The sequence below is a fragment of the Brachyistius frenatus genome, unplaced genomic scaffold (assembly GCF_029030835.1).
Source record: "Brachyistius frenatus isolate BFR_SWC_R1_liver_20210118 unplaced genomic scaffold, ASM2903083v1 Contig_263, whole genome shotgun sequence".
Lineage (NCBI taxonomy): Eukaryota > Metazoa > Chordata > Actinopteri > Embiotocidae > Brachyistius > Brachyistius frenatus.
In genome coordinates this window covers 64,267-84,719 of record NW_027210862.1, presented here as the reverse complement: position 1 = coordinate 84,719, position 20,453 = coordinate 64,267, and the positions used below count along the sequence as shown (strand labels likewise).

Here is a 20,453-nt window from a genome sequence, read left to right as displayed (position 1 = left end):
AGGGAGGGAGGGATCAGCCTGGATCTGATTACCAGCTGGCTCTACCAGCTTTCCACTGGACTGCTCTTTAAACGGAGCCACTGACTTCAAAGATATTCAACTCCACTGTCATAGCAGGGACACGAAACTCGACTTTTTTGGTCTGCGGGCTACAAAAGAAACAAGATTTCTCCTAACATCAGCATTTAATTAGGTTTCGTAGAATGATCAAATCTATTAGTAAAACATACTAAAAGCAAACTGGCCACCTGCCGGGCTGTTTTATGGCAAAAGCAGGTGGTTCTGATATGTTTTACCTTTTTTCTTTTCTTCTTCTTTTTTAAAGCATAATCCAAAGTATTTTCCATAAAGTTTATGATAGGCGACACCGTTCAAGCCTCTCGGAGATGTTTGGGCTACAGAAAGTTTAAGAAGCGAGCTTTTAATTGGACGGTTGCCAATTCAAATCCTTTCGCCAGCTGAGGAAATCTGGATGGGAGACGCTGAATGAGAAACAGCCTGCTTGGAGGTGCACTCGAGCTAAATGCTAATCCTCCTGTTCTCCAGTGGAGCTAATTGGCAGCCAGTTTTGGGAGGACTGGTTTTACTGGGAAGCTCACAGGTGGTAGTCAGTTTAATTCTGTGCGCGTTTCAGACATGATTTCGGTCATTTTCTTTGTGTGGAAAGTGGGAAAGTTTGCAGGGTCGGGTATTTTTGTGCTTTTGGTTTGTTTACCGCTCAGACTTACTGGGGCCTGTAAACAGAAGTCGCGCAGGCACACGAGCCGCCTGTTTATTGGACGGCGTTTTTGGCTAAACTATGATTTCTGAGAGGTTTTTGGCAGTCGGGTCGGGAGAGACAAACAGATCTAAAACCAGACCTTGAAACTTCAGCATGACGGACTCGTACCCTGTCGTTACCGCAGTTTATCCTCTCCAATCAATCACACAAAACAAAAACGATGAACGTAATCACTGCGCAACCATAAACTGTGTCGTGCCCTTTGCTGCCGTTGCATCAAATTACATGCAGTTTGAAAACAAACTTGACACACGTAGGCGCTCATTTACTGCTCCTTATATAATATAATCAATAATTTACTTCATAATTAACAGTCAAATTAAAATTTCAGGCACCGATGAATCACCAACATTTAGTATTTCACAGCTGAGCAGCTGCGATTTTTCTGGGCAGTATAACGTGGATAAATCCTAAGACAATCTGTAAACAGGTAGCAGCCTGAGAGTTAATATAGAGCACAACATGGTCCTAATAATTCAGGCATTAGTTATTCGATGTCATCTGAAATGAGAGAGAATAAATATCTCTGCCATCACATGTTGGATCTTTGTTTTATTTGCATCTTGAACTAGATATACATCAAAGGTGGATATATTTCAACATGAACTCCTTTATTGTTGCTGCAATGTTGTGAGTTATCTGCACAGATCCGGACGTCTTTCTTTTAAGCTGTTTGAATCGGTTTGAAGTGTTTCCTCCTTTAAATGCTTCGTGACACCGTTTGCCCCCCCCCCCCCGCTGGTCATCTTGAACTTCTCTCGGACCATCCGACTCAAACCTAAAATATCTCCATACAAAGCTCCTGCAGCGGACCTGTTGATCCAGCTGTAATTTCTGGAGTCCTTCCACGTGTTGTTGTTTTAGTCCAGCACCCCGAAAACACAAGCGCGGTCACGGTCATAATTTTGGCATCGATTTTTGGTTCCGAAGTATCGGTTCTCTTCACATCTCTACTTACTGTGGGAGTTTTTGACACCGTACTGTAAATAGATTTGCATCTAGATCGTCTCAACAACCGGTCACTTCCTCCCTGGCCAGTCTTCCTTCTGATGACCGAAACCCCCCTCCCCCCTCTCTCTCCACCAGACCCGTGCCTGTATATCCCCCGTTTCTCCCAGATGCTGGAGTTTGGCGAGAAGAACCACGAAGTCTCCATGACGGCGATGCGGCTGGTGCAGAGGATGAAGAGGGACTGGATGCACACGGGACGAAGGCCGTCGGGACTCTGTGGAGCAGGTAAACACGAGACCAGAACACTGTGTGCCTGCGCGGCGGGTGATCATCTTTATTTTTAGGCGAGTTGTGCTGGAAGCAGCCTGAAGTCTGAGGAAGGAAGGTGATTAACGCTCTCTGCTCAGAGGCCCTTCATCAAGAGACTTTAATCTTTGATACTCAGAAAGCTGCTCAGTGGTCAGAAGTATGTGACACTTTATGGTAGAAGTTCATTATAACGCTGCCAAAGGGGGATTTTAATCAGCTTAATAAAAGGAGATTGTTAATGAAAAGGGTACAAAGAAATAGATCTGTAAACAGCTAAATAGCATCTTCCTTTTTGTTTTTGGTAACACAGCTTTTATATGGACCGCATTAACATGAGACATCTGGCATTTATCTCCTGACTGGTATATCTTGATGGTAGACTGTAGTTTTTAATTAATGTCCAAGATGACGGAGACATATGTGCACTTAAGCTGTGTTGCCCTTTAATAGTTTCAGATCCTCTCACAGTTTATTTCCTTCTACCTGTCAGAGCTAAATTTCTGACTTCAAGGTTACTACGAATAGAAATGTTCTTCCCGCGTTATCTAAGCACAGCTGACAGATGTCTGTCAACTCAAGGTGTGCATTTAAAAAGTCTGAAATTTGAAGGCTGCAAACAAATTCACCTCAACTCAAGTTGTTTTATGGGTTTTTGGCAAGCTGCACCGTTTCTGAATACTGAAAATGTCCTCATGTAAGCTATTGTGACAAAATAAAACACAAGGCATGGACGTTTCAAGGATACCGAAACATTGAAACCCTGTTCTGGAAATAATTACATCTTTGAAATTTTGTGTTTTGAAGGTGTGAAATGTTCCCAAAATTCAGTTTTTTAACTTCTTAAATTCACTTTTAGATGTCTATTTAAAGTCTTACCTGTTTATCTGGTGAGGAATTAAACCAACCTGTCCTAAAACTATTTACTAAAACATTTGTGCTCTTTGACAGTCTTCAGTGGCAGCAAATATGTAGGAAACATGAATAAAACCTGTTTTCCGGCTCATTGCCAGCAGCTCCAGTCATCTTACCTACAGCTCCCCTTGACTTCTGATCTCTTCCTGTAGGAAGCAGCAGAAAAGAGAATCTCCTTACACACATCAATAATGTAACTCATGCACATTAACCAGAGGCCGAGCGAGGTTTGATCACCTGCAGGTGCAGCTGCTGCGCCCCAACGTTCACCTGCTTCCCTCACAGTTTCTGCAGCCAAAAGTATTCAGGCCTTTTTACTGCTATCTGCCAACGCTACCTGCAGGTGAACCCGTCTGAACCCTCCACAGCCGACCCGTCGTCCTCTTCATGCGAGAACCGCGCGGCAGTTTTTTTTATTTTTTATTTTTATGTGAAGCAGCTGAGCTCAAAGCTCTCCCTTCCTTGTTGCCTCTTGCTCGGTGTCAACCCGAATCCGCTCAGCTTTGATGCGTTAGCAGCTAAGACGTCCTGAAATCGAATCACCGGCTTCCTCTGCTCGCTGCATGTTTACGCTCACGGTTTCAATTTTCAGCTTTCTCTGTTCCTCTGCTGCATTGCCTGAATAATTAATTGCTTATCATAAATCATTGAGAGAGATCCTCTCAGATGGAGCGAGGAAAAAAAAAAAGTTTGTTCCTAAATATGATGCAAATATCACCGTTGATGGACGAGAAAACGCGCGTCTGCAGAAAGTTCCTCTCAAGAAAAATTACACCTCCTGATGATTTCAAGGACAACAGGAGGGTTTCGTATGTAAAGGAGATAAACGGCAAAGTAAACTGCGTTTAGGGAGGGAGAGCCGGCAACTTTGAAGTCCCGAGGTTTCGAGGTGATGGCGATGAAATGTTTGAGAAAGTCCCCGGTGGAGCTAAAAGCCACCGTTTCCCTCTTAAAGGCTGTTAGAAGTGTGAGCATGTGGAAGCAGGAGCATGCATCTATCTTTTAACATGCTCCTTCAGCGGAGGCAACTAATGACGGTTATATAACTGTTCCCCTTCAAGGCTCGCGCTGCAATTCGTTGCATAATATTAGTGTTGTTGTTACTCCCTCCTTCTTTTTTTTTTTTCTTTCTAAAAACTGTGTGCACGTGTGTGTGTGTGTGTGTGTGTGTGTGTGTGTGTGTGTGGAGGTGGACTGTTGGCTCGGCAGGCGGCGGTGCCCCCGCCGGGTTGGCTCCCTCCTTCAGTCTTTAAGGTGCGCAGAGACGCCTTACAAACCAAACACAATGTTGGAGTGTTCAATCACGTCTTTGCTGGTGCTATAATGTGGATTGTTCACTGTTTTATATGCAGGTATTTTCTGCTATTTCTTGTGGGTCAAATCTCTTAATATTGTTGCTGTTTGTTTTCGGTTTCCAGCTCTTCTCGTCGCCGCTCGTATACATGATTTCCGCCGTACCACCAAAGAAGTCGTCAGCGTCGTGAAAGTGTGTGAATCTACGCTTAGGAAACGGTGGGTGGTGAAAGATTTTGATTTTGAGAACTTGTTGGAAGCTTCCTCACATGGGTGTCGTGTGTTTTTTGTGAGCAGGAGATTAACTAATCGCTTTTTTGAAACTGCTAGGATCCTACATTTTTCCTCCAGTGATTGACTTTTCTGTTAAATCTTCATTTGTTTGTGCTTTTTAAAAATTTTTTTATTTAAAATTGCCTCTTGATGAACTTCTGCTTTAGATTGACGGAGTTTGAGGAGACGCCCACCAGCCACCTGACCATCGAGGAGTTCATGAAGGTGGATCTGGACCAGGAGTGCGACCCGCCCTGCTTCACAGCCGGACTGATGAAGAAAAAAGCCCAGCAGGTATCCGTCTGGAAAAACAACTTCGCCTGAGGTTCAAGAAATTAACGTCAGAAAAAAAAAAATACACATTCAATTCTGATAAACTCCACAGCTCCTAAAATGACAAATTTCTCCCTACGAGGAATATAAAAAATGTATCTCGTATTATCTTGATGATTACACGCAGCCCTCAAGCGTCCTCAAATAATTAATGACGGGTATTAACCTCTAAACTAAAACAGTCGGCGATCACTGTTCTGCGCACTCGGTGTCAGATGGTGGGAGCATCGCTGCTAAAATGCTAAACTGACACTATCAAGCCTCCAGCCACTTAACATTAATGTCATGTCAGACTTTTCCCTTTTCCCACAAAGAAGAGATGATGTGCAGTCAGATTTTAGTGCAGAATTTTAAACGGTTCACTATCTAAAAATAATTTAGAATTTGTAGATTATGCATTAAATTAAACCTCCAAAAATGACAAGATTAAGAAACGAATCAGAAAACTATTTTCAACCATAAGTGATAAAACATTTGATGGTTCCAGGCGGTCAAATAGGAGAACTTTCTACTTTTCCGAGTCTTACATTTTAGTAAACTGACTACATTGTGACTTTTAGACTGTTGATGGAACAAAACATAACATTTAAAGATATTATTTTGAGTTCTGATCACCTTTTTTTGTTTGTTTTATCATTAAGCCCACTTCAGACCAAAGCTTTGCAGTAAGATGATATGAAACTTGCAAACTTCCAATTCTTCCATCTGCAACACTTTGAAACCTGCAGTGAGTGACAAAGAGCAGTTTGTATGTTGATCTTAACTCATAAGTGATACATCATACAGACATGGCTGCTCCTCCAATAAATCGAAGATCGTCTCATCCTTCAGTCCAAAACTCCACCATTTTGACCAGCTGACTTTGCCACAAGCTGATTGGCTGTTAAAAGAAGGCGACACCGTCGGCTGGTTTGAGTCGAGCAGAGACGGCCCGATTCAGACTGCTGCAACTTTTTCTGCAATGTTGTAAAATTGTTTTGTTTTGTCTTGAAGCTTTGGTCTGAACTGGGCTTTAGGACAAGCAAAGGAATCAATGATGAAAATACCTGAAAAAGTTGCTGCGCTGGACTTGGCTTTCGTTAGAGATGGTGTCCGTGACAACTGGATTAAAGTCCCTCCTCCATAGTTGGTGTCGCGTGACTCGAGTACAAAGTGTCTGTCTCGCAAAAACGGCGACAAACTCCGTCCTGTGATGGAAGTTCATGAAATGTGATCAAAAGTTTGAGAAAGTTTAATTTTCATATAAATCCAATTTTCACATCCTTTTAAAGGAGGAGAATCTTCCAAGTAATGAGCTGAAGTTTTTCATGACTAAGTGGGAAAAAGTTAAATTTGGAAGTAAAAGGTTTCAGATATAAAGAGTAAATTAAAATAGAATCATTTTAACTATTCCAACACATAATGAGTGCTGTTCTTCCGTATCATGTTCATCCCTGAAGAGAAATCTTTTCGGAGAGTAAAAGTTGTTTGCTGCCAGCCACCCACAGTCCTCGTGGTTTCATCTTTCATTCTGACATGTTTTAAAATCCCTCCTTTGTCTCCCTCGCTGCAGCTTGAGATCGAGCTGAAGAAGAAGATAGATGACGTTGAAGGTATGAATGCGACATCCTTGTCCGTTTGCCATTGCATCAGAAACAACTCTTTTCTTTTTCAGTTTATAAATTGAATTCTTTAGTTTTTTTTTACTTGGGAGTTAAACTAATTTAAAGTCAAAAGACAAACTTTCGTGACACTCTCTTGTTTTTCCTTCGACGTGTCTCCGTTTGGCTGACCTTGACTGAATGCAGGTCATTGTTGGATGTGGTTAAAGAAAAGAACACAACAAAGCCAACAGAGAGAGTACACAGAGAGAAGAAAGAGCTTTTTTACACGATTTAGTTTCTGCACAACCTGCAATTAACCGTACATTATGTTCCAGTACTAACTTATTATAGTTCAATTATGGACCTGAGGGAGATGTAATTGAAAGGGTTAGCAAAGTCTCAGAGGGACAAAAAAAGCACCGCTCTGCATGTATCCACTTCAGGGAACAGTTTCTCCATCTGCTCCATTTTCAAGAACCATTTTAGTTTTTTGTTGTTGTATTTGTCCACGTTTATTTTTTGATTTTCTATCTGACAGATGAAATTCAAGTATACCGGGATGAGATCAACGCAGAGCTTCAGAACAGCAGACCCAAACTGAGAGGAGTGTACGCCGCCTACACCAAACAAAGTGAGTGATTTGGGCAGCTGTCCTGGAGGGTGAAGGGCCCACGTTAAAGTCCTGGCAGAGAAAGTACGACTTTCTCAAGGTTCAGGAACGTTTGGGGCGGAGCTTGTAGCGCTCAACTATTGCTCTAACAGGCTTGCAGTTTCTGCAGGATTTTTACACTTCGGGCATTTTAAAAACAGGTTCTTTTTCTTGGAATTCATGGCTGAAAATATATTCACAAACACAATAATGGTGCAAAAATGCATGTGTAATTACAGCCATGCAACACATTCTTAGAGATTTGTACTGCACACTTTAAGGTGAACTACGTGACTGTTTAATATTCAGGGTTTGGTGAGTAAGTGAACAGGGGAGTGAATTTGGACAATAGTTTATATAATACTTCTTTAATAAGGACAATAAAGGAGAACTGTTGAATTTCCAGGATTTTTTATACCAAATTTGATACAAAATAACTAATCAATCAAATGAATATATTTCAACATGAGCTCTTTTATGACAAACTGCTGCACACACACACACACACTGCGTTCTGCGACACCATCTGGCTTTAAGTTGTCCCTGATCTTCTGACTCAAAATATTTCCATACAATCATGCTGCTTTTTTTTTTTGATTCCTCAAATCTCAGCAGACATGTCGCTGCAACTCCTGCCTCCATTATTGTAAACCAGTATCTCCAGTGCAGCATCCACAGACACTAAGAAAACAAGTCACGGTCACTTTTTCCTGATAAAACAAGATGTCTTTTTGCCGCCACCTCTAGATGATTTGACAGTTGTTCCTCTCACCGTCTTGTCTATTAAACACTTATATTTTCTGGGCTGTAATGATCTTTACTGCCTCATTTAGCTGCTGTTGCTGCTACAGACATAAGAATGATAATTTCATAACATGAGATATGAGCTCTAAAATGAACACGGCAACCAGCTGTTGACTCGGTTGAGCGGGACGCCCGAAACACAGACATCACAGGGGAAACTCCGCTATATTAATGTGCGATGCTGCTTTTATTTGTCACTCTGTCAGTCAGCCAGACGGGATGAAAACTCCGTGCTGCTGTTTGTGTCGCCTTTCTTCACTAGGGCACCCACCTAGTTTTTTTCGCAGCGGGGCTGTCACTGATTTCAGGCGTGTTGCTCCTCCGGCTGCTTTCAGATCCGCCAGCGGTTCGTTTCTTCTCAGACCGACTTGATTTTTCTGAAGTCTGAGAAGGGGACATTTTTAAATTACGGCTAATCAAAGTACCACATTTTAATTCAGAAACCAGAACGACCACGACTCCGACCCAAATTATTTTGTCAGAATGTGAATGATTTATCATCATTTCCATTCCCGCTGATTTGGGAAACAGAATTATTTCTCTGCTCTCGTGGCATTTTATATCCACATCTCGTCTATTTTTCACCGCTGCTGTGGCTCTCGGTGTGTTTTCTTTATTCACTGAATTATTTTAAACTGGAAAACTATAACTATGATGTACAATTATGCGGCCTTATTAATCCTCAGGGAACACAGAGGAGCCATGAACTGCATAATAAGGTGCAATAAAGTAAAGGTGAGCGCAAATGTACTGTTAGTAATCTAGAAATTTATGCATTCTCACGAGGACACATTTTTGTTCACGGTGACTCAGTCGGCTATAAACCTGCCTGTCACCATATTCTGACATTTTATAGAGAAAACAATTATCTGATCTGATTTTTTGGGTGTGTTGTTGATGTACAACATTTTTCATCATAATTTAACGAGCTAAATCCCACTTAAGTTAGCGACCAGGCCTGGTTGGTAACATTACCAGTTCGGAAAAGTTTTTAAAGAAAAATCATTTGTGAAACGAGTATCTTGAATTCAGTTTAGGACACCAAGTTCTTTCATTTCCTTCTGCAAACTAGTCCAGGTGTCTGCAGAAGAAAACATGAAAGGTTTCTCTCCAGACAGCAGATTATAATGTTGTAAACAGCGTCAAAAGAGCCTCTACTCACACTAGTGAAGCATGAACTGTGATTTCAAACTTTTATTTTTGTATTTTCCCATTAGTAGAATGCAGTGTCGTGTCTAGATTTCTGTTTATATATCCATTGGTGGTTGTTTAAGTTGACATCAGGTTATTAACTGTGAGTTCAGGGATGTTGAGGAGCCTGTAAGAGGTCCTGGTTTAAGTGTGAACTTGTTAAATCACACAACCTGTTGATTTTATGTCCCATATTAGTAGAAGTCGTTTGTTTCAGTTTTTACTGTATAACAGCTGAATTCAAACCTCGTAGCCCTTCCTGACCTCTGGTGTTCCTGCCTCTCGGATCACCCTGAAAAGCAATAAATCAAACGCCACCTAACTCCGTACATCTCGCCGTCTTTCCCCAGACTTTGAAAACGACGCGTCGTCCCAGCTGGACAACTTTGAGGAGCCAGAGGAGGAGGACGTGCTTCAGGCTGTGGCGAATCACTTCGAGAAAGACGTCGAGGAGCTCACACTGGAGGCTCTGATCAAACTGGAGCAGAAGAGGCCATACGAGGAGGAAGAGGACGAGGAGGAGGAGGGGGGCGTCCCGAAGAGGAAAGCCCCGTCGCTGGCCTCCATCCTGGGGCCGATGCCCACGTCAGCCACTCTGGGCCTCAACGATTCCATCAACACCTGCATCACAGACGGGAAGGAGAACGGTGAGTACAACCTCGTTTAAAAACATTATCAGATTAAATCTGTTTGTTGTCACATTACCAGAAATCAGATTAATCAGATCGGAAGCATTTTTTGATTTGTCACACATCAGTTTGCTAATTTCTGGAGCACATTAATCTCATTTATTTGTTTCTCTCTGTGTGCACGTTTTTTTTTTTAGATTTGTTTTCTGGCTTTGTAATAACTGGTGTGTCAACAGAGTGATCCAAGCTACATAAATAAGAGATTAATCAATCTTGACTACACAGACAGCACGCAGATACAAACAATCTGAAGAGTCTGGTGCTTTTAAGACGACGTGTCTGATGTTCATAAAAGCAGCCGTACCTCTGCGGATGATCTGATTTTTGACACCGTTCGTCTTTCACTGTTTCTCGTAGCTTCTGTGTCGCCATAATAATCTCTAATCACGTTAGAGAACGCCCTCTCGGGTCTAATTGTCGTAGTTAACTGAGCTGTGTGCGAAATCTGTCTTTCCTTTTTTGTTTTACCCTTCTGGTGCTCCACAGACATGAAGGGAATGAGTGGGAGATGTTCGGGGGACGTGTTAGCTCAATTTCTTAACCCTTCAAGCCACTGATGCGGATTTTTGGCCAAAAATTTGCAAGTTGTTTTGCTTATTTGAGGCGTTTTGCAGAAACTATATCTTCTTGATTTATTCACCAATTTTCAGTCTTTTTTTTTACATCTTGTCTTCTCTCGATTCGCCTACTTCTCTACTTTGTTCTCAGCATGAAACCGTTCCTGAAATCTTTGTGGCATTTTTATTCCAAAAAATGAGCATAAAGCAGGTGAATAAAGATGCAATTTAAAGTTAAAAGAGTTCGCTACGACCCACATCTGTCGGTCAAAGTTGAAATTTTACTGGAGAAAAGTTCATGGATGGACATGCTGATTGCAGCGAGTCAAAGTACCCAATTTTGTTTCAGGAAACAGATGTTGGCATCTAGTGGCCGACATTGAATCCGGTTGGTAAAGCTGCAGCAGCTTTTTCCTGTGATCAAGATATTGATGTCAAACTGCCTGAGGTGACAGACTTCTGATGAATAACTTTTAAAGTCTGGCTGGTTTTTGTTTACGTGCAGTCAGGTGACGCGAACCGCAACACAAAACAGATGAAACTCGATCAGAAAACAAACCGGAGGAGCGATCACACCCTCTGTCAGCGTGACTTATTATCTGCTTCAGAAATAAAACAACTACAGGGATCCATCATACGTGGCCTGTAATTACCTAATTACACGAGTAGGGTGCTCCGCCTCCGCCTCCCCCCCCTCCTGCCCTCCTCTTCGGGTCGTGTGGAGGTGGTGATGGATGTGAAGTAACGGTGGTGTGCGGCTACATCTGTCCTGATGAGGAAACCTGTGCTTTTATGGCTTCTGAGTGGGAGGAGGGGGGAGGGGAGGCTGGGGGTGGGAGGTCAAGTGTGTTTTGATGGATGGGGGCAGGGGTGGGGAGATGGGTGCTGATGTTTGGACAGCCTCCTGTAACCTAAAGGTCACAGATATGAATCCCAGCAGACGCCTTTTTGTGTCCATAAATATTGACTTGAAGTGTTGTTTTTTGGAGTTTGTTTTTTTTACACTCATTTCCCTGAACACCACTTAAGAGCAGGAGGAAGTGGATCCCCTTTAGAGCTTTGTAATGTCAGCTGTCGGTAGCGCCAAAGAGGACGGAGAACTCTCTGTAATTTATATTATATATTAACAATATCGGTGTAACGTACTTCGGTTTAAGAGAGACGGTTAACTTTATTGATTATCGATAGATGGACGTAAGTTTAAGAAAGTAAAATGTGATTTATTTAGCTGCTGCTGTGTGCAGATGTTGTGATTGTTTTGTTTCAGAGTTTTTCACGGTATGATGACCATCTCAGAATATCAGTTAAATTCTTGCCGTTGGAAGGGCTCTAAACAAATTTCAAAAAGTTGATGTCAGCACCTCGAGCTGTAAATGAGCCACGAATGTGGAAAATTATTTCAATTTATAATCTTTATTTTAAATTATAATTTTATAATCGATGCGTAAACAATCACATGTTTCTTTTGTTCGGTGTTGAAGTTATAAACGGGACACATGCTTTTAATCTGCGGAGGGATTCTTGAAGATGTTTGATGTGCTTCCTCCTTCGGAGACACTCTTGCTTCCACATTGTTTTGCGAACTGGAGATCCGTCCTCGAGGACAAACTCGCGTTCATTTTTAAGATGTCCAAAGTTATCCCACGTTGCTTTTAATCACTTTTTTCGGGGTTGGAGATGGTGATATGATCAGTTTAATTTCTCTCCGTTGCGGAGTTTTGACGGGCAGCCGAGGAGGAGAGGAGTGTGGCAACCACAAGGCGAGCATCTCTGTTCGTTCTGTGTTTTGTTTTTTTTACACGGGTAATAATACCGTGTTACTGGTATACTGCTGCAACTGTACAGACAACATATGACCCATAAATAAGAAATGAGATGTGGGAAATGAAAAGTTGAGGTTTTCCTTTTTGGAAACACCTCCTGCGGTTTGTCAGTTCTGACCTTTAAGATTTTGTTGGTCCATGTCTCCTTTTAAAAGAGCTCTTTGCCTTCCCTCTTTAAAACATTTAAACGATGTTATTCTCCGCCATGTTACATCAGTTTTTATGGAGGTTATTATCCAAAACTGTAAAACCGTCCATGTCTCAGGTCAAACCAACCGTTAACCTGATGAAAGCGTTCCCCCTGTGATGCCTCTGACCTCATGTCGTCATGGGAATACGCGGCAGGGGCGATGTTTGGAGTGAGAGGAGCCACAATGAATCACAGCTCTCTGACTCATTGGCTCTTGTGTGAAGCGTAAAATGTGTCTCCGTTTGTTTTATTGGTTTTGTTCCGGAGTGACGTTAGTTTGACTCATCCTTCATGTGAGACGAGGCTCATCGTATGTGGCCATGAATGACAAAATCAGCAGTAAAGATGAGAAATCGTTGTGATCGAAGGGGGGTTCAGTTGTCGGCTGGTGGGACTGGAGGTTGACCTCATCGGCAGGCTGCGGGATTAGACGGGAGTCAGTCTGTGTGTCTTTTCTTTTTGGGTTTAAATTTGATTATTTACAGTTTTACAAACCAATGTTTGTGGCAGCAAGCAGATTTCTGTTTCACATTACTCAATCAATTTTCATGCCAAAGAAGGAACGAGTCTTTAGTTTCTTTTATTTCTTTTCTTCCACTACATGTGACCTTTCCAACACAAAATCATCTAAGTCAGAATAATAAAGAATATGAGAATGAGTTCCACCCAAACGGCAACCAACAGTGACGTGACGTCACCCGTTGGTTTGTGAACGGCAAGACTCGAGTTTGGATATTGGCCTGCGCCATCTTGCTAGTTCGGAGCAGGAAATGACCATATTTGGACGAGCTGGGGGAGGAGCCAGCAGTGGAGCTGACTCGATCTGATTGGAAACCCAACGATACCACGTCCCACGTAAATAGCTTCAAATTTCATGAGAAGTTGAATGGGAGTCTATGGAGTCGGAGGCGTTTTGGAGCCGACCTCTAGTGGCACTCGGTGGTATTGCAGCTTGAGGCTCTTCCGCATTGGCCTCATTTTTCAGACCCGGAGGCTACGTCCACTTTTATATGCAGTCATTGGTTTGACTTGCTTTATGTTTCCTTTGCTGTTAATGTGTTTAGAAATGCTTCCTCAAAGCAACCTGTCAAGTTTTTAGTGTGCAATCAGTCTGATTAACATGATTTTGAACGTTAAACTCGTGAGTCAGTCCTTCTGTTTAATATCTGGGACAGTTGGGTGTGTGCGACTGTTATGTGTGGACATATGTGCACAATTACGCTAAAACTGGAGTGCGTGAGCAGCGCGTATTTACGTGTGTCCCTCTCTGTTTGTGTTCGGAGGCCGGTTACTGGTCTTGCTTCGGCTAATTGTGATGGATGCAGGAGGGGCTGGAAGGGGGGGGGGCGCATCGTGACCCCTCCCAAGCTCCATCTTTGAAGTATTAAGTGGACAGGGTACCTTGTCATTAGGGCAGAGCCTTTCATCTGTGCACTCCAGTGTGTTTGTGTGTCTGTGTGTGTGTGTGTGTGGACATTGTTAGCGGAGCGCGGGGCACTGGAGGAAGTAAAAGAAGGACTCATTTTGGATCCTGTCAGGAAAAGAGAACAAAGTAAAAAGAAAACCAAGATTTTCCGGAACAAAGTCACCCGTTGTCTTTTTTCTTTTTGGTTTTAAGAAGAATGGAAATACAGAAAACTTGCACAAGACCTGTGTGGCTTTAATTGTGTATTTACCAGCATTGTAGTGGCGAATTTTCCACCTTGTTCACTTTTTGAATTCCCCTTTGGAACATCGGCAACATCCTCTATAAAATAAATGAATCATAAATAAATGATTCATAATACACATCATCACGGGATTCTAACGAAAACACTTAAAATAGATGTTAAACTGAATAAAAATGACAATAAAATAAAAAAGAAACACACAATCGGAGACTATCAGTGAATAAATATGTAAATATGAAGTGATTAGAGTCTAAAGGGAACTGAGGCTGTAAAATCTAAAAGATAGACAAAGTGACAGAGCGGCTGCTGATATGAGGCAATAAAAGCAAAGCCGGTAATAAAATGCATCAGTTGTTCAGTGAGGTGCAGAATGAACTCTCACAGCATCAGGGAAGAAACGGCCCCTCATGAATGCAAACAGGTTGGAAACAACCCTCTGAATCCCTTTGAAGGCAGGTTTTCTTTAAAAAAAAAAAAAATCACAAAAATTCAACAATTTATCAGCCGGAAACTCTAAAAATAGAAATTATAGTTGAGTTTTTAAATTTCCGTCCTCGAACTAATAATGTCCACGAACACATCTGTCAGGAAAAAGCTTAAAATAGTCATTATTCATTAAAAAAAAAAAAAATCACTTCTGTTCTACACTCTTGATTTAAAGCTTCTCCAAAAATAAAATGGGTTTACAATGAGCACTAAACTATTAGAGAACAAAACTGGGAATCCCGGACTGATAAAGAAATAACATGTTGATTATTATCATTTATGCTAAGCTAACCGGTGGCTTCATAATTACAAGACAAAAATATGATGAAGAATATTTTACTTTCCTTTCATAAGATTTCATCATCTTCAGTAATACGAATGCATGAAGTTAGTTTCACGTTAGCGGGCGAGTTAAACGGTTTCTTCTCCAGAAGGTACGAGCTGCGTGTCTATTTTGGGAGCGGTGTCGGCTGCCTTCCTGCTTAAACTCCCTTCTGCCCGTCGCCCTCGTCGATAACCTGTCTGAGTAATGGCATTTTCATCAACTTGTGCTATCAGAGGTAGAACGTGAGTTGGAGAGCGGCCGGCCCGACCGGCAGGAGGAGCGTGACGCCGCCACCTCCGGATGACTTTGTCGCGGCGGTCTATAGCGGCGGTCTTCGGGGAGCTCCGGCTCACACCATTAGAGGCCACATTGATTGAGGCACACTGTTTTCAGCGGAGCACTCTGTTTCGATCAATGACGTTTTGCCCTGACCTTAACTACCTCGGCGAGCACAGCTCCCCAGCTCTTGTCAAACCACTCTGCTGTTTTTATTGCCTGTAAACGTCGCGCGGTGGGGTGAGGTGGGTGAGGTGGGTGGGGTGGGTTTGAAGACTGAGAAACTCCGATTTCAGCCGAGCCTTCTGCTCTCTGAAAAATCCATTTCATTTTTAACATCGAACTTTGTGCCACGCCTCTTTTTGTCGCTCTTTAACAGGTGTCAGTCTCCCGTTTAAGGAAACCAACAGACGAGAAGTTTGTCCTGAAACATTTTATACCATCCCTCCTCCTCGCTAACTGCAAATACGGCGGTAAAATCGTCGCTCTCTGCGTTTCAGGGCGTAGAAGCGCTCTGACGGATCCGCGCTCTTGACAGCAGCTCTGCTGAGTCAATTATATATTTTTTTTAAATGAGCAGCATCTGTCTCATCTCTCTCCGTCCACAGAGGAGTCGTTCAGGGATGAAAGAGAAGTGTCATCCTGTGTTCCAGGAGCAGCACACTTTACCTCCTCAGCAGTCAGATCTGAAGAAAAGAGGCTGCAGAAGCTCCTTTGTGTTGTCTTTTTCGCTACGCTAATGAGGAGAGAGGCAGCCTTTCAAACCGGGAGGTCACCGGTTCGATCCCTGCAGCCACCAGTGTTCCCAGCTCTCATCGAGAGATCTTTATCGCAGCGTTTTTTTTAGGTCCAAAATTCTAAGATTGTTAAAGGAAAGGAAATATCTCGATACATGTGTAGGTTGTTTTCAAAAATTTGAGATTGATATTCCTGAAACAAATAAAAATGATCTCACGAAGGCTGAATCTGAGACTAAATGTCTTCTGCAAGACTGATCTCTTTTCTGAAAGTGTAATTGTGAGGAAACGAAGTGTCCCCCTTTAATTTAAAGAGCTGTTCACACCAAAGATTCGTAGCAAGGTAGTTTGCAGCTAGTCGTAGTTCTTGAGTCCACAACATCCTGAAACCTGCCAGTTTTAACCAAAGCAACCAGACGAGAAGCTTTTCAGGCTTTTTATTTGTAGCTGAATATGATTCGTAGCATTTTAACACGAGGCTTCTTTAGTTCAGAACTGAAGATACTAAAGATCAGGACTAAAGAAGTCTTTTGGATCAGAGGCGAATCGTCTTCTGGAAACTAAAGAAGTCCTGTTGCCTGTGGGTAAAACATTTTTGATTGACATTGAGCTGGAGAAACTTCACAGACAATATCAGACTTTTTTTTTATTTATTTATTTTTTTAACGGATTTTAAGCACGGTTCGTGTTACATTTATGTGACTCAAATTTCAGAGTCTGTTTGTTCTGTGATTTGAAATCTGTCAATATACAATTTGGACATAAATGGAAATCAATCCTCAGCAAAGATGTTTTTCCCTTTCATATCTTTGTTATCAAAAGAAATTCTAAACTTTTTACTAAATTCAAAACCCAATGTGGAGCTTAGGGATTTCAAATTTTGTTGGCACCTGAAAACACTGCAGGGTTTTCTACAGTGTCATCGAGGGTCCTCATAAATATGTTAATTAATCCAGACATATGTGTTTGTGGGGGTTGGAGACGAGTTAAAATACATGAATCTCAGCACCTGCTAAATATATATTTAATTCACTGGTAGTCTTCAATTAACAACAGTTTGAAACCTGTGACCATCTTCTGTTGGCGCACAACAGAAAGGAGGCGAACTGTCCCTTTAATTAATAATGACTTATTACTAATTCACGCCGATAATCCATCCGCAAACTCTTTGCATTTATTTGCTGTGTGCTGCGGGGACAGCTGGGCAGGCCTGAGAGAGAGTGCGTGTGCGTGTGCGTGTGCGTGTGCGTGTGCAGTGCCTCGGGGCTTACTGTATCAGTAGAGCTTGACAGACATATGACAGACAGACAGACAGACAGGCGGGCGATGACAGGGATGCAGGTGTCAGTGATATGCAGCAGAAACACAAGAGGAAGAAGAACAACAGTCTCATGTTTTTTTCAGGCCCACGCTGCTCTCAGCGGACGGCCAATCATACGCTTTCAATGAGTCAGTACAAGCTAAGCTACCTCAGCAGTGTGGTGTGGAATATGAAATCAGTGTGTGTGTGTGTGTGTGTGTGTGTGTGTGTTTGAGAGCAGCAGCAGTTAGCAGTCAGTCTCTCTGGTGAGATGGCTGTAGCGGCCCGTCACAGCAGCCAGTTGTGATTTGAGATGATGTGCGTGTCCTGGCCGGCGGAGGCGAGGGGGGAAGCCGTCTCGTCTGCCGCCGCCAGCCTGCTGACGGGAGGTGACAGCTACCGTTTAGCAGGCAGGAAACAGCTCGCCGCCGGGCCGCTACATCACAGCAGATTTCACCGTGTCATCCCTCGCTCACCCTGTTAACGTAGCAGCACGGGCGGGGGGGGTGTTGAGCAGCGGTCCCACCCGGGTCGGGCGTGTCGCGGATTGAATTCACATGCACAGAAAACTATGCGAACGTCATCATTTTTTCATAAATCTTTGCCATCCTGTAATTAAAGATTCAACAGTTGTTATTTATTTTATTTTTTTGTGGACAAATGCTTTAAACATTCAGAGCAGCAGGAACAAATGTTGTTTTTTTTTTAGTTTTTTTTTACATCAAACGTCTTAGGAAGGAGGTTGGGGTCGATGGATGGGCATGCAAAACATTATAATGAATAATTCCGTTTTTATTTTTTTAACCGTTAGCGTGGCTCATGCTAACTTTGTTTTCCGTCTCTGAGGAAACGAGCGTGCAAATGTTTTTAACCTTTTATTTGGGGGGGGGAACAAGCTCGCAATTATTTTTACATGAATAACTTTAAACGTTTAAATGAGAGGAAACAGAAATTTGCCACCTCGATGCCAATATGTAAGTTTGTAGACTAGAATCAATAAAACTGAGTTCGATTTTAAAAAGACAGAAGGAAGTTGTCGTTTTCTTGTGGTACAAACTTCAAAATATAATTTTTTTTAAATTAAAATATTGTGACTATTGTGGCTTGACTGGTTATCACTAAGTCCAATGAAAAACAAAATAATGTCTAGTAAAGTTATGGAGTTTCAGCTTGTAAAAAAATGAAGGACCTTGCTGGACATTTAAAGTAATTTTTAGGTGAAAAATGAAACCAAAAACAAAATGTGTAGCTTTTCTATAGCATGAAGGGGGAAAAAATTATCCTCACACTAGAGCATTAGAGTAGGTCGCGATCTCACTGCACACATTTGATATAATACAGTAATACCACTTCTTGAAAGCAACAGACTTCCGCAACGCTTGGGTCGATTCAAACTGCATTTATGGTGAAATCTTCAGTCGAAGTGGAAGAGAAGAAGAGCTCGGCTGCAGGTAATGTGTTAATGTTGTCAAGACGAGGTGTGAAAGCTGCAGCACGGAGGTTAATTTCTCCCGAGAGGCAGCTCACGCAGACGTCCTACTTTCTTTAAATCTCGGTTCTTTGAAAGTTTCAGGTTGATTCTCCATCTTGAAAACAGAAGTTTACACAACAGAAAGTTTCTCAGCAGCCGTTCTGGTGCTTTTTGATCGAATCCGTCGATTGTCGTCAACAGATGGTGTTTATGGAGCTGAAGGTGTTCAAATTTCAGTCATGGAGGAAAGTTGAACGTTGAAAGTAGCATTTTTTTTTTTGGACTTTATGAAAGCTCTGATGAAGATCCGTGTTGCATGAGGAGATTTTATTTTGACAACTTGTAAGTTTAAAAGCTGCAATTTTTCAAACTTTTGTGCCCCGGCATTGAATCATCCATTAATGCTGACACTTTCTGTTTTGAGTCCGGGGATGTGATTCCTTCTTATTCTCGACTGGAAAACAAACACATGAAATCAATAACAAGCAGAACTGCAGGTAAAAAAAAAAAAAAAAAAAACTTGACGGAAAGTTTGTTGTGGAGATAAAAGCACATTGTTACTTTTCATCGTGAGCTCATCACTGGAGCTCTTTGAACATTTCAAACTGACGACGTACAAAAGCCGGAGGGGGGGGGGGGGGAATCCGATTCTTCTTCTTTTTTTCTTCTTCTTCTTTTGATTCGGCGTGTCGGCCTCTGATTACTTCCATACTGAGTTTGTAAATATTTTCATGCGGATGAGCCGGCGGTCGGGCTCCACGTAAGACAGAGGAGCTGATTCATCAGTCTGGCAAAGGCAACATTTGGATACAAATTCCTGTGGCGGCAATCTGACATTTTGAATGTTTGATTCTCGCACACATTCAGCGGTTTCACATTTCTGACGACATTCTCCGGATTCTCGAGCCGCTCTGCCGCGGCGTCCTCCTTCTCCATCAAAGAGTCGTCAGTTCATCTCCTCATATTCTTACGTTGCGTGCTCTGATGATTTACTCGTCCCGCTCTCGGGATGGAGAATTAAAAGATTGTTTTGAAAATAACCGGAGCAGTTTGACAGGACGTCTGCTTTGATCGAGGATATTTATTCAATATATGGAAAACATTGCTCGCTCTGTTGGGAAGAAACCGTCACGTTCAATTCAAACATCTGTCCGGTTTATGAGAGGACGCAGAGAGATGAATGATAAACATCACGGCTGGTTTGAGATTTCTTTATAACAATGGAAACAAAGATGAGGTCATGTTGGTTCCATTGTTTAGTCCTGTTTGTCTGCTACTGTTTACAATGACAGATGAATCTTTACTTCAACCAGTGTCAAGAACAGAAAATGAAATCATCCAAGGGGCGTGTGCTCGCACAGAAATCATTATCGCTTCTTAATCAAAGCATTCATTACAGAGACGGTCCCTACAGCGACAGATTATCTTCTCAAACGGGGACTATTTTCATCGGCGGATGAAGATCAGATTTGGTGCTCTGGTGAATATTTGGGGGCAGCAGGGTGGGTTATTGCAGGACTGAGTCAGTAAACTACACTGTGTGATGAAGGAAATTGTCACTCAGCGCAACAACATTGGATCTCTGTGAGGAAGGAACATTAAAACGATCCATTCTTTGTTGGTTTTGTGTTTTTCATAGGAATTTTTGAAAATACGAAAAGAAAAGAAAAGAATATCACCAGAGCCGTGCTTCGGTAGAAATTAAACACACAGTCATGAGGATAGCTGTCGAATATAAGCAAGCGGTCCACATTGAGCCTCCAGGAGTCTCATGGTCCCGCAGCTCCAACACCAGTCCGCTCTATGTCCGGGGGAAGAGGAAGAGGAAGATGAGGATGAGGAGGAGGAGG

At 42.3% G+C, this 20,453-nt stretch overlaps 1 protein-coding gene across 4 annotated transcripts in view; it reads left to right on the top strand.

Moving 5' to 3' along the window:
• Positions 1–20,453, top strand: part of LOC138634456 (transcription factor IIIB 90 kDa subunit-like) — a 90,838-nt gene that overhangs the window by 27,949 nt on the left and 42,436 nt on the right. For 2 of the 4 annotated variants that reach the window (XM_069721391.1, XM_069721393.1), the window contains 6 exons: positions 1,900–2,017; positions 4,372–4,465; positions 4,687–4,813; positions 6,405–6,444; positions 6,974–7,066; positions 9,430–9,726. In XM_069721391.1, coding sequence (XP_069577492.1) covers positions 1,900–2,017; positions 4,372–4,465; positions 4,687–4,813; positions 6,405–6,444; positions 6,974–7,066; positions 9,430–9,726 — 769 coding nt within the window. Of the gene's footprint in view, positions 1–1,867; positions 2,018–4,371; positions 4,466–4,686; positions 4,814–6,404; positions 6,445–6,973; positions 7,067–9,429; positions 9,727–20,453 lie in introns of all 4 variants that reach the window. The other 2 variants (XM_069721390.1, XM_069721392.1) reach the window with 1 other exon arrangement.